Source organism: Catharus ustulatus, chromosome 5 (assembly GCF_009819885.2).
Source record: "Catharus ustulatus isolate bCatUst1 chromosome 5, bCatUst1.pri.v2, whole genome shotgun sequence".
Classification (NCBI taxonomy): domain Eukaryota; kingdom Metazoa; phylum Chordata; class Aves; order Passeriformes; family Turdidae; genus Catharus; species Catharus ustulatus.
The window spans coordinates 14802913-14817236 of NC_046225.1; the positions used below are offsets into that span (position 1 = coordinate 14802913).

The following is a 14324-nucleotide window of genomic DNA, read 5'->3' on the forward strand; positions in this document are numbered from 1 at the left end:
AGTGTTTGTAGGTGGTGGGTATGATATGGGACTCTGCAGGGTGTTTGACTTCTCCTGACTCACCCTGTTAGCAGGAGCTGGTGCCATGCTGTAGGCCAAGAAGTCCATGAGCCAAGAAACAAAAAGCAAGATTTCTACACATTGTTTATCTCAATGTTGTCACAGACTCCCACATAAGGCCCAACAAGCAGACAGGACCACACTCCTGCCTTGCCACATCCTTCTCCCTAATCCTTCAACCCAAGAACACAAGCAAAAGTATTCTCACCTGCTGGAAGCATTCAACAACCTTTCCATGCTGGGCTGCACTGAAGGCTATCAGGCAAAGTTTAAAGTCAATTAAGAAGCCACATCCTGAAATTCCATGTAAATCTTCTAGATTTATATCCATTTTGCTCAGTTTAGAGAAAATACAAACAGATGTGGAACTGTTTTCTGCTGTGGCATCTTCCTTCCAGCTCTCTGCTGGCCTATACAAATGTCTGTGTATATCCCCTGAACATCCCCCAGCACTGCTCTCCTCTTCACCAAGTGTCTTTCTCCCTGGGGCACAGATAGAATATGCACTGCAGACCTGCAAATGCTCAATTAAAATGTAAATATTGAGAATATTCTATCTATAATGCTCACAAAGTCATCCAAATAATTTATGTTCTCTCCTCCAGCAAGTTCTCCTCAATTCTAACGTATCATACCAAGATTTAACTTCAAAGAAGGCACTTGGATCATGTCCAAGCTAAGCTTCTAATTAAGAATTGGCTTCCAAAGGTCACAAAGTCCCAGTTCTGGGATCAAATTAAAGTTTAGCTTTTCATACAGAAGCTTCAAAAGCAAGCACAAACTTCTAGTCTGTCTGGCTGGGAGGGAGCTTAAAAATGACAACAAAAGCTAAAGACTACAATAAAACAACTTATCTCCCATATTTACAATTTTCCCTGGGAATTCCAAATGGCCTTGGTTTGTTGTCTTAGTTTCTTGGGTTTCTTTGGTTTGTTTTTTGTTAAAAAAAGGTTTCGGTGACTGAAGAGAGACTTCAGAATTGATTTAACTTCTATAAACACCAAGTACATGGTAGCAAAATAATTGTATCAGTCCCCTCCTTATCATTTCACTGTTTAGATTACAGTCTTTTACCAGAACACTTCGAACCATTTCACACTTTAGTAGAAAAAAACTCCATGAGCTTAAGCATGTTTTAAGAGTTTGTAACTAAAATGAATACATAAAACTTGTACTAATAAGCAAAATAAGTATGTGGTAGCTCCATGATGCAAAGGTAGATGATGCATTACAAGTTGAAAAGTCTTTGTACTGCTTAGTGCTGCAGTGGTGCTTTTTCAAGTTCCCTATCAAAAGCAGCAGAGCACAACCTCCCAGGCACCTCACACAGCATAAAATAACAAAACGCTATTTACGCAAGGCGAGATGTGCAAGCCCAGACAAGTCACTGACAGAGAGCCTCACCTCAGCCAACTTCAACAGAAATCAGAGAACCACATTCAGCTTGGAATTTCATTATTCTGAACACGAGTCACATCAGATACACAGGTTTTCAAATACACATCATTACAGAATTATTTCTGGCGGCACAGAGAGGGCGGCAGAATTAAACCAGCAGTTTCATGACAGGGAGAGAGCTCTTGTTTGCCCTTTGAAGTTTACTGGTGGGTGTCTATTACAGGAGAGTGGTACTATAATAGCACTTAAAACACATTAACTGTCCTTCAGGAGAAGCTGGGACCCACTTCTTTCCCATGAGTTAAATCAATAGATTAGAGTAATATTTTCTTTTCCTTTTCTTATCCTCTTTTCATCTAAGAAAACTTGAACTTTCTTACGCAAGTCAGTATGGGTTTAACAGGAAGGACATCAAGATCCAATTCAAATTCCTGGTAAGGTTCACATCCCAACAACTGACAAAGGAAACTAATCCATTCTGACTTCCAGGGGAGCAGGCTCTTTTAACTTGCAGGATTCCCACCACTCACACTCTTCATGAAAAAGCTGTATTGCACATGCAGTCCAAGTCGCCAGCCATCCAGGCAACCCCCTAGGGAGCCCAATCTGATGCAGAGGGCCTGGCAGGATCTAATCTACAGAGAAGAATGCAGCCTTGGAAAACTGCAGAGAACACACATTTCTAGTGCTAGGCTGGAAAGGAAAACAGAGAGATTAACAATAACAGCGCCAGGGTCTGGTAAGTACTCAATAGTGGTGTATTTAGAAAGACACCCTTGTTTTCTGGATCTGGACCATGCCATCTGGGATAAACTATGCAAACTAACACAGGCCCAGACAGAGTTTGTCAAACAAAGTTGTTTGCCTGTTTTAATTTAAATGTTTTATCCAACTAAGAATGTAAAGTATTGACCAAAAATTGACAATCTCAGATTGTGTGAGCTGCTGAGAGCTTGAGAGATGAGATAAAGCAGATGCCACTCTGCTGTGCAATTACACAGTTGTAAGAGCTGGTTTACTAGCTGTGTAACTCAGCACAAAGTAATAATTGTTGACGCCATAGTACTTGTATTTTACAGATATCCCACAAATATTTTCTTCCTTGAAAAGCCAGCATCTCTTGTCTCAGTAAAATCAACAGCTGGAGTTCTCTAACCGAAAGAGTATCAGTCCATTATCCTACCTCTCAGATTCATTACAATTATTTCTCAATATTGTTCTACTGGACAGATCAACCACATGAGAATCTATTTTACCACCAATGAATTAAAAACACTGAAGCACCACAAACCTGAAACTGCCCCTTCCTTTGCTTTCACATGCAAACAGATGTGCCATTATCCATGACTCAATGGCCCATGGTGAACTCAGAAACTCAGAACACACAATTCAAAAGAAAAAGGAAGTATGTACACTTCAATGAATTCACAGTGCTAAGTTTGTAAAGCAATTATTTCTTTTTTCTACCCTAAATCCAATCTCCCATTTAACCCACTTCTACAGAAGCTCCCAGATTCAAACCTCTGGGCCTTAATCTGCCGGGATAAATTTGCTACCAAGAACTGCTGGATTACTTGCATAAATTTTCCCTTGTATTTGTATTCAAAAATACAACTTCAAACTAAGAGAGGGTTTAAAATCCAGGTATTTATGGTTTTCCTAACTGCAACCTTCCCAGTTGAACACAGGCTGTCATAACATGGAAATTTTATAAATGGGGTCCAAATGAGTCTTCAAGGTAGCCAATGAGAAAAGTTCCATGAGATGAAACACATGGAAGAAGACTTAAGAGGAAAAGGTTCTTTTCTAGAAATACAGAATATTACTGCCTCTTCCTGCTGACTCCATGGAGCAAGAGCAATAATAAGACAAAAAAGTGAGGACTTAATCTGGGTTTTCTGTTAAAAAAGAAAAAAAATGGTAAAAAAGAGAGAGGAATAAACAAATAAACACAACGTGTGGGTCTGGAGTTCACATGGTTCCCAACTGCAAAACCATTTAACAAAGCATTTAACAAAGGCTTGAGAATATTCCCAAACCACCCCCATTTCCCCACCCCTGGATTCAGAATTCCAGAGCTTCAGCAAAATCAACTTTTTCAATATTCTCCCATCTTTTTGTTGCCCTGCCTTCTATTTCAACCCACAGCAAGCTATATTACTACTCTCCTAACTGGTTTTGTCCTCCTGTATTCCACAAGGACATGGGAAAGCTTTATGGTCCCTCATGCATCTCACTTACAACATCCTCATAAACAACACTGCATTTAAAAAAAATTGTTTTAAAGGATACTCATTCACTCAAGTAACACTTAAACCCTTTCAATTATGCAAACAAAGAGTGAGGGGAGGAGCTGCCTAAGCAAAAGGAGAGGTTCAGACAAGGCCACCATCACCATCCCACAGCCTTGTGCCTTGCTACTGAGCCATTTGAAGGCAGACCTAGGATAGGAAATTTTGAGTGTGTGTGTACACTTCACAAGTGTCAGGAGATGGAATCAGTTTGATGGGAGAAAAGGTAAAAAAACGTGGAGCACGGGAGAACAGACGACACCTTCACACTCTTGAGCCACAATGCAAGCTTGCAAAATGTAAAAGAATATTATTTTCTCTCTGAAAGAAATGGGACACAGGTCCCAGGCAACAATTTCCAAGTTTAAAGAGAACAACAAAAACAAAACCTGCTCTCTGGGTACAGGTAAGATGTTTGGGTTTAACAGCTAACTTCATAACTCTAAGAAATTCTAAGGTCACAAAACCTCCATAACAAAACAAGAATGAACAAAAGGGCAAAGATGAAGAACTTACTCTCTTGGTAAAATTAACACACACTTGTGGAGTCTCTTATCAGTGATCAGAATTGGCTACACCTTATAGCAGACTCTTGCCCTTGTCCCCATTGGCTAAATAGCACCTAATCATAAACAACCATCTTCAGTATAGAAGAGATAAACAACCTCAACCCTGAAACTGTACAGATTATATAAGTCAGTGAGTTCAAGAACAAGGCAGTTGCAAGGACGTAGTCCTTGGAAACCTTGTGAGGTTAAATCTGAGATGTTCTAACAGTGTATTATAGTGCACTTTAGATGGTCAGCAGCTCACTACAAAGTATTACAGCACAGCTGTAATTAAAGCTCTGTCATTCTTTCCACTATAAACTCTGCTTTCCATGAGTTTGTAATTTAGATTGTAAAAATCTGTTCTGAGTGAAAGCTTGGCAAACCAGAGCCTGTGCTCAAGAACATTTTCTTTTTCCAAGGCAGTCAGCTCTTTAAGGTTTTATGAATAACAGAAAAGTTTTTCAGCTTAACCCGAAGTAAGTTAAAGAAAAATAAGCCATATGTCACTTATGTATATATTACGTATCTATTAAGCCATATGTCCTTTGTAGTTTGAGGAGGGAAGTTTTATCTCGCCAAGTTCAACTCACAGAGAGTCCAATGCCACTTCACAATTCAAAAATGGAAAAACAATGTATACAGCCAAAAGCACAGGCAATTTACACAAACTCAGCTGTAACCTAGACCTGGGCTCAACTGAACTGAAAATACCCCCAGACCTACCAAAGAGAAGGCAGATTGTCTCTCCTCTGCTACCCAACCACAGCCCTGTTTCCTGTGACTCCTTGCCCGTTCCTCCCCCTCCAAACTGAACTGAACCCTCATTCCAAACTGCAGGAACTTTTGAGGTAAGTTATTCTCCTTCTCTATTTTTCACTCATGCCTCTCAGCTACACTGGTCAGAAGAGTAATTTCTCACACACTTGACACTTGATAGTGTCGGATGTGGAAATATCTGTCTACCCACTAAGTACTTCAAAATTACATACAACAGTAATGCACAAAAAAACTCAAGACTGTATTTTTCATTTCTTTGACAGATGAAACCGGCAATAGACCTTTTTTGAAAGATCTTAAGGGACATGTCTGGTGTAAAAAAAGTAAGATGAGGAACAGTAAAACATATTGAACAAAAAAAACAAAAAGGGAAAGAAGTCTTAACAGACTAGAAGACTTTATTTATTAAGATTTTTGTGAATCTGCTCACTAAGGCAGAATAGATACTTCCAGTCAAGCTTCTCAAGCCCTATAAGGCACAACAGCAACTAACTCCTATGTGAAAAAGCATTAATCCTCCATCTTACTAGAACACTCCTTTAAACTGGTTCATTAAAAATTCAGATTCACAACTAGTTTCTGGTCCAAAAGATTTTCTTTCAGTAGTTAACTGAGTGAAGAAATCAAACAACTGAGAGCCTAAAATATAACAGTAAAGCACACTCTCCCACCTTTAAGAGCGAAACACACCTTCCTTGAAAACAGAAAACTCTGAAACCCAGCTACGTGTTATGAAAGCGTCTTTACTTTTTTCCTAGCAAGTAATTCAGAAGGTTGAGCAGTCATTGGCTATTGCCTCACTCTTCCCTGTACAAGTTTGTCACTCAGCCTCTGTGACTATTAAGGCCCAGCTGCCAGTTCACTTGGACTGCACTTTCACCCATTCCCCTTATGAATTGAGCAGTTTCACACATCTGACCTATCTCAGTTTGCAAGGCATGGGCATGTTTTGTTTTCTGCCATCTCCCAATCTGCTTGAATGAGAATGATAAACCCATTGCTCATCAATGGGTTTGGCCATGCTTTTGGTTTTGCTCTTGTGCAACACAAACCTGCACAAAGCTGCACTCCTGAACAACAAGGCTATTGAGCTTTCTCAATGCTGGGAGTGGCCTCCTCCTAAAGTCTGTCAGCTGCCTACCTCCAAGGATCCAAGTTGACTCATATACCTGAGATGGACCCTGTTGATTTCAGACACTTAAACCAAAAGCCAACCAGGCTTCCCTGTACCTCATCCAGACATCCTGGTAGATAACAACAGATAGCAAACTGCTATAGAGATAAACAATGGTATCTCGACAGTGCTGCTTTCATCTGTGTTCATTTCTTCACATGATAACTGTAATCCTCATCAGAAGATGCTAATTTGATTAGCACAAGAGAACTCCAGCTGGACAGAAATCACAGCAGCTTTTTAACCTGCCTATGCCATTTCAGTAACACTCCTCCTTTCTGGAACAAAAGGCTCACATGCACAGGAAAGGATTGGCTTCCTGTGCCAATTGCAATACAAGCACTTCCCAAGATGGCCACATAGGGCATGAGCGGGCATTTTTAGAAATTCAACCTTGACAAAAGGCTTTATCACTTCTCCTTAATATGGAGGTCTTTATTCCTCAGGCAGAAGAAGGAGGCCAAGGTAGGCTGTGTTTTCACAGCTATTTCTGTCACACAACAGGCAGGCTAACTTATGAGTCTGAGTGCACCTGAGTGTCTGAGCTAGCTCTGTACATACAGCTCTTGTACCATACACCCTGGATGACCAAGTCATGCCTTCTGGCCCAGCACAAACAGGATCCAGCTCTGTTCTCAGTTTCTATCCAACTGTCTCAAATTTACAACCCCTGAAAATCACTCCACAATACCAAAGCAAATAAAACGTGCGGTTCCACTTACAGGGTTCTGCATGGAGGTAATTTTACAACTTTCCCCACAATAATTACGAAGACTTGTTTTTCCCCCATGCATTTTTTTAATTAACTGATGGAATTTGTGTGAAGTATTCCCACTGAAGATCTGAACATGAGGCAAAAAAAATAATATTTAAGGGTTTAACTCCAGAGTTATACAGCACAAAACCAGAAAGCTGGAGATTAAATTCTGCCTTTCCTTGGGGGCATAAATCCATCTCTTAATAGCTGGAGATGAGAATCTTCCTTCGAGGAAAATTACTTGACAATTGGCTGTTACCAGCATTTTTTTTTTTTATATAATTGTAATTGATGAGTTTGATACTGGTTAGAGATCAACTATTCTGAGCAAGCAATCTGGACAACCACATGTATCTTCATTGGCAACAGATGCACTAATGACTTCACTTTATGTAAAAAAGATGAAGCTAAGACCTCAGCTGTTTCAAGAGCTGCTACAAGAGAACTCAAATTTATCATAACGAGAAATCTTTGTTTGACGACTGGAAAACTCAGAAAACCAAAAAGCTTCACTAACCTTCTACATTCATAGCTTCCCTCAGAAGCTGCAACTTCTTTTGCCTCTCTCTTATCCTGTCAAAGGCACTTGATATTGCTGCAGAAGTTGATGTCTCAGGCACGTGGCGCGTTTGGTCCAGTTTTTGTGGTCCGAAGACGTCCAGCGCTATGCTCCCATCAGAATATCTTGCTTCCTTGTTTCTGGCAGCAGTAGAAGTCCGTACTGTAAATGTTTCACACTGATGGCTGTGCCTGTGAGAGCCTCCAGCATGGTCCCTCTCAGCTGCCTTGTCAGTAGTGCAAAGCAAATCTGTGGAAGAAGCCCATATTTTCCGTTTGGGAGGGACATCTGTGTGAAGGTGACCTTTTTTCTCAAGCTCACTGGTTTTACACCTGTGAGGACAGAAAACATCTTCCTGACCCAAACTGTAATCTGCAGAAATGCCCTGGAAAAACTCTTCCTCATCTCGTGTTCCTCTAATGGACAGGAATCCCATAGACTTGCTAAGTCCTTTGTTAAGGGTGGTCTGTTGAGAGAAGTGAGCTCTGTGTCCATCAGGTGCATCAACCGCCAATGTTTTTCCTGGAATGAGGAGACATTTCATACATGTAATTTTCTACCTAATACACAGGAGTGCAACAAAAATTAGTTAAAGTGTATGATGAGCACATGCTTGGGCATTGGTTTTACCACGCAAAGCATTGAGAAGGCTACTCCCAGGGTTCCCTGAGTCAACAAAGACAGAAATCGAACTACTTCATACATGATGACCATTTTATTTCTTTTATTTCTAAAATGCTAAAAAAAATATAAAGAACTACTATAATTCAGTATTAACATTAAAACCCCCCAAACTATCACATAATTGCTGAAAGTTGTTTTCTCATTAGTCTCATTTTCAAAATAGCCTGGATTATCACCAAAAATACTACTTAATAATCAATCTGAAATCAGTCATTCCACTCACACCCAAATACACCGCCTACAGGTTTTAATAACAAGTCCAGGTTTGTTCTACAGATTAACAGATGCCCTACAATAGAGTCAGCAGTAAGAAAAGAATGACTGTGTGCTTAGGAATTATAAAAATCCTGAATCTTCCTCTACTGACTAATGTTGATGACTACAGTCTCTCCTGATAAAGAATACTCTGAGACAAAACTAACAAAGCATCCAAGGTAAAAATGATTGTATGAGTCCGCACCCTTTGACTTTCACTAATACACGGATCTGCCAATACTTAGGAAGTTTCTCTTCTCCCTCTGCCTTCTCATGAAATTACTTTCAGAATAAGAGAAACTGCCAAAGGTAGAATCACATCAATGAAATATGGGATCTCTGAAGAATACATCACGGTGACCAAGAAGTTCTGAGCCAGGTGGAGTCAGCATGGCATATGATTGATGCCTTCCTTTTACAGCTAGCTCCCTCTTTATGTACATTCTTTAAGAAGGAGCAGCCTTGAAGATTTCACTGCAAAAGCAAGCAGTCTGAGTGCAAAGTAATCACTGTGCTGTATCTACTACTCTTAAAGAATGCTGCATAGTCCTGCCTGCATTGATTGAAATTAACTGCCCCACTTGCACAGCAGGCTCCTGATGATCTTTATCTAGAGTGCTATCCTTCCAAACAGAATTTCACAGAATGCTTTAGGGATGTTAGGAAATGTAGTCACTAATGCTTTAAAAGCTTAAGACTTTTAAAGGTATAAACACCTTTCAACTCTGATATTCTTCTTCAAGAGGAGCTGTGCTTTTAGTCTGTAGTTTTTATTTCTGTGATATTTACCTAAAAATCAAAACCAGCAAGACTCAAGCCATAAGCAACGAAGTAGCCCCTTGCTTCCTACCACCATACAAATACATGGTGGTAAAATGTTAGTTTGGATTGTCTAAAAGGTGTCTTGTAAGAAATCACACACCATTCCCACATGCTCTAGCCAAGAAAATAAAAAATACTTTTGCCAATGAGAATGAACTAATCTTCTAAAAGGATCTGATGCCTCATTTCATATTTTACAAAGATAGCTTTAATACTAAACTAAACATAATTATCTTTGTGGTCAAGTAAATATTACATTATTACCTTATTCTCAGACTATACATCATCCTAAGGCTGGTTTACTATGTATAATATCACACACAAAGAAGGTTTTTAAAAATAAGTGTTCATTGTGAAGTTCCCATTATCCATCTAAAGCAGCGGGATGCTATCCACTCTGCAAGCACATACTTCACATTCATATACATGCACCAAAGACAAACATTCCTGGACAAGATTTTAACTCAGTCATTTGTGAGATAAAACTAAACACTGCAGTTTGCTTTTTAAGATGGCCAGCAGAAATGCAAATCAAAAGGAGTTCTGAGAATCTTCCCCAGTAATGAGAGTTCCAAGATAATTTTAGGTTGTAAAAAAACCAAAACTACCTCCTCTATACACTGTAAAAAAAAACCCCAAACACCCACTTCTTTAGCATTGAAAGTATTTACATGCAGGGATCTTACTGAACAAAACAAAGGCAAACAAAGCAGAAAAATACCCAAGAGAAGCAGACAGCTGCAAGTCCAATACACTACCACAGCTATGCACAGAGGATTACTTGGTACAGCATTGGTCATGACTCAGGAGAGCATTCCTGGTTCAAAAGATCATTTAGGTCTCTGCACACTGAAGCATGATCTTGTTGCAGGATCACATGCAATAGAAAGAGCCACAAGGTACTTTTAGCACCTGTGGGTACCCTCACCACAGCACCCCAGAGACACAGTCATGTCTTGCTCTGTGCTGGTGAGAGCTGCAGAGAAAGAGCCCATCTGTCAGTGCAAAAGAGTGCTAGGGGAAGGAGCATCCTCCTCTCCAAAGCTGTGGTTCCTGTGGACTTGGATATACCAGTTTGCACAGAGGCACTGAAGACTCAAGCTCCTTTGCCTCAGCACACAAGAGGTGCTCTCTATTCCCCACATCAGCCACCCACTGGGCCTCCTCTCACAAGACAAAGTGAGGGCCATGAGCACTGTCTCATGGGCACTGACTAGGGAAGTACTCATGGCTACAGCTCTGCCACTCCACCAGACATCTGCACCATGAGACAGGAGATGAGCTGCCCTGTTGGGAAGCAGTGCAGGACATGTTACACTTCCATGCTGCTTCTTCCACTCTACAGGTCTAATTCAGATCCACATTGACTTAAGCAGTCAGCATGAGATTTTTACATAGTACCAAAATGAGTCTACAGCTGGCCTCAGTATTCAGGCTTGAGACTGTAAAATTCTCTTGGAAGTCTTTCATCTGTCCTTTATTACTCTCCCCATTCCCACTTCTGCTTTTCATCAGCCTTGTCAATTTTTCCCACCTCTGCAAAACCCATCCCTCTCTACATTACATTATTTCAACAAGCTCTGCCCAAACTTACTGACAGTGCCAACATGAGCTGTTTAAAAGTCATCCTCACAGAAGGGTAAAGAAGAGACTTTGGGACAAGGAGTGTACAGCCTGGGTATCTTGAGAGGGCAAACTGAAAAAAAGCAGCAATAGAGAACTTTCAGACCTATACTTTATCCCAGCCAAAACTGCATACTGCTTTTAGCACCAGACTGCAGAGGCCAAGGATCAAGGGCAAGACTTCTCAATACAGAAGTAACTCAAGTGCAGATACCAGCATTAAAATTGGATCAGGCAACCAGCAATCAGCCCAAGCTAATATTTCGGTTTTTAATAACATAAATCTGTCCTCATGTCTTCTCCCTTTTTTGAAGTACTATTACAGACTTTGTAAGTCACACAATCAATTGTTAAGATATTTTCACTTTTTTAATCCTGGACTTCCTCCACTGCCTCAGTATTACTTGCATCAAGAGTCTTAAATGACTGCAGGAAGTCTCTTTCAGCATGAGGCTCATGTATCCAGCTTCCAGAAAACAGCAGACCTCCAAAACAGAGCAGACTGGTATAATATTCCTTCTTTTAACACATGGATTTTCAGTTGAATGGCATGCTCAAGTCCAAATTCAGTAAGTCAATATGTAGTTTATTCTTCAGCTTTCCCCCTCCTCCCCCAGCTTTTAATAATGAAATGTGTGGAAAAATGAAGGAAAGAACTACCAGCAAAAACCTATAGATAAGGAATAAATGTCTAACCACTGATCAAAAGGAACCTGCATAAGACAACTGGAACATCTTTATAATGCAAGACTCATGTTATGACCTTCCTTTAAAAAAAAAAAACGGTTTGTATTTGTAATGGAAACTCTGGAGACCTATCCCAAGTATCTTGGCTCAACTAAAGACATTAATTATATCACCTGAGACCACAGAGAGCTACTCCAGGCTTCAGTTACCCAGGTGTGTAACAGGACAGAGAAGTGCCTCCCTGTCTGTCAGTGAGGGTGATAGAACAAGCCATTAGCAATTAAGATGTTGCAGCATGTAAGCTACTTCAAAAGGAATACTTTCCCTTCCCCAGTTACTTTTCTTTTGCACTAAACTCTCCTCCTTGCTCATCTGAAGAGTCTATGGGTTCTTGATTCCTCACATTGCCCTTGGGTGTTTATCCTCTACTTGATGTTACATTGGTGCAATTATTTATAATTACTGTAAATAATTCAAATGCAATTACAGTAACTGTATGATTCCAATGTATACTGTATAGTGAGGGAATATATACAATAAAAGTAGCAATTAATCACCAGGAGTTCATGACTAAATTCCCTTGTGGTGCTAAAATGAAACTCTAGTTCTCCACACACCTTCAACTGCCAGTTGTTGCATTTGCTAAATAACCATAGATCTTGCTTCCTGCTTCCTTTGGTGTTTTCAGCTATGAATGCAACTACACTCTCTTTTACACCAGTGTCATTCACAGACTGTCTTTCACTCATGCTGACAGTAATCTGGTTGATTTTCCTCAGAGAAAGAGTTGTTGTCTAACTAAATCCAGTCTGTCTGTGATTACTTGGGTAGCAGCTTGATCATACAGGCAATTAGTCCAGTGTTAAGTAAGTGCAAACACAATTGGTACCAGCACATACTGTATCTGTTTTTGCTGCCTAAACTCAGTTCAGTTTTCTTTAAAGACTTTTTGCCTGCCCATTCCTTTGGTTTGCACAAAACAGAACACCTTTTTAACTCTATTATGGATTTTGACTTGTGGATGTGGATGAACACATATGGGAGGTGTGGATGAACACATATGGGAGTGGGGGGTGATTAGGAAGAGAGAGGGTCTGGGGGGAGCAGGGAAAGACTGCCCACATGTGCATGAGAACACACCATCACTGCCAGATTGGATGGTCTCAAGAGAGGAAATTATTATACAAGAGTTTAAAAAACATCTCCCACATCATCTTTGTGCAGAAAACAAAGCAACAGAAAAAAACCTCTTTCTCCCCAGACAATGCGGTTAGTTTCTAAAATATGAGTGGGTAGTTGATGGAGGAGTTGGGTTTGCAATCCCTTTGGGGCAGGCTAAAAGCCAAACAGAAGACAACAGAGCCAGATGTGACCTGTGGGTTGACTGCTAGGAATGGCACTCCCTCTTTTCCTTTCTAACTCATTGAGAAAAATCCAAGTTTCAGACGGAAGTACAATGCATTCTCTGTGAAGGAAGAATTGAACTGGACACAAGGACTGTTGAAAGCACTACATGCAATGGCCAAGTTATAAATTCTCTATAATGATTTGCATTCTGCTTTGGACTGACAGCTCTTGTATCAAAAAACACAAAACAGCTCCAAAAACCAGGCATCTTGTTCAGAACTGCGGTAGTGAGCCTTGCCAAGCAGCACTTCGTCTTCCATAAATGCAACCTTTTACCTCTTCCCTTCCTCAGCATCTCTGCAAGAAAAGGCAAGCACTGCTCTTTTCCACTCAGCTTTTTGGATCAGGTTTTTAGTTGGTACATTTCTCAACCAAGCAGGCAAAAGATCCACTCCCTTCCTGGATTTTTGTGTATCCCAGGAGAAGCTCAGTGATACAGCTGCCTTTCTGCACAGAGACAGCATTTGGCATCTCTGGATTGGTTTCCTCACTGATCTTTGTGTCTGCTCTTGTTTTATCTTCAAAGTTCTCAGTTTGTCCTCAGCACTGCTCTGGCAGCATTTCCAATAGTACCAAGATGGAAGCTACCTATAGCTGGAGAAACTATACCTAAATTTGAAAGATCTCTACCAATGCCAACAACCAGTACTGCTAGATGCAAACAGAAACACTTATTGGAAGAAAACAGGCATGGCTTTTGGAGTGAAAAAGGACAAAATACATTTTTTTAAAAATTTTCTTTCAACAAGAAGTCATCTGGCTTTCATTTGGTTTTGCTGAACTCTGGAAGTTATTTCTCCACCTACTCAGTTATTTTGTTTCTGGAACTGAGGAGCCAGAGGAAATAAAAAAAATAAAATAATAATAATAAAGTATAGTATATTTACAGATGACAATTTTTCAAGTAGATGAAAATAAGTTTTGCTGAAGTTTTTGATAATTTAAGTCTGTATGTTTGGACTTAAGACAATGTTTAAGCTACTTCAGTTCACATATGGAGGTCATCACTATAAACCATTTCTTTATAGACTAAAAGTTGTGTTTTCACCCAGATCAGGAACTAAAACAATCCACAGTCAACTTCCCTGGATCAAAAGCAAAAAGGGTATGTTTTCATTTATTTGAGAGATTTTTTGTTGATATATAGAATATTGTTAAAATTAAAAGCAGCTTCACTTAGCTTCATTTTTCATTCAGTTTGCAACATCTACCATTTTTGTTACACGATAGCGCATACATTCTAATTAAACAGGGAGTTGATCAACATCCATAATTTTGA

General features: G+C 39.9%; 1 protein-coding gene across 5 annotated transcripts in view; it reads right to left on the minus strand.

Moving 5' to 3' along the window:
* PTPN13 (protein tyrosine phosphatase non-receptor type 13) overlaps positions 1-14324 on the minus strand; it is a 112812-nt gene that overhangs the window by 49859 nt on the left and 48629 nt on the right. For all 5 annotated transcript variants that reach the window (XM_033060192.1, XM_033060193.1, XM_033060189.1 and 2 more), the window contains one exon: positions 7526-8089. In XM_033060192.1, the coding sequence (XP_032916083.1) occupies positions 7526-8089 (564 nt within the window). The remainder of the gene's footprint in view (positions 1-7525; positions 8090-14324) is intronic.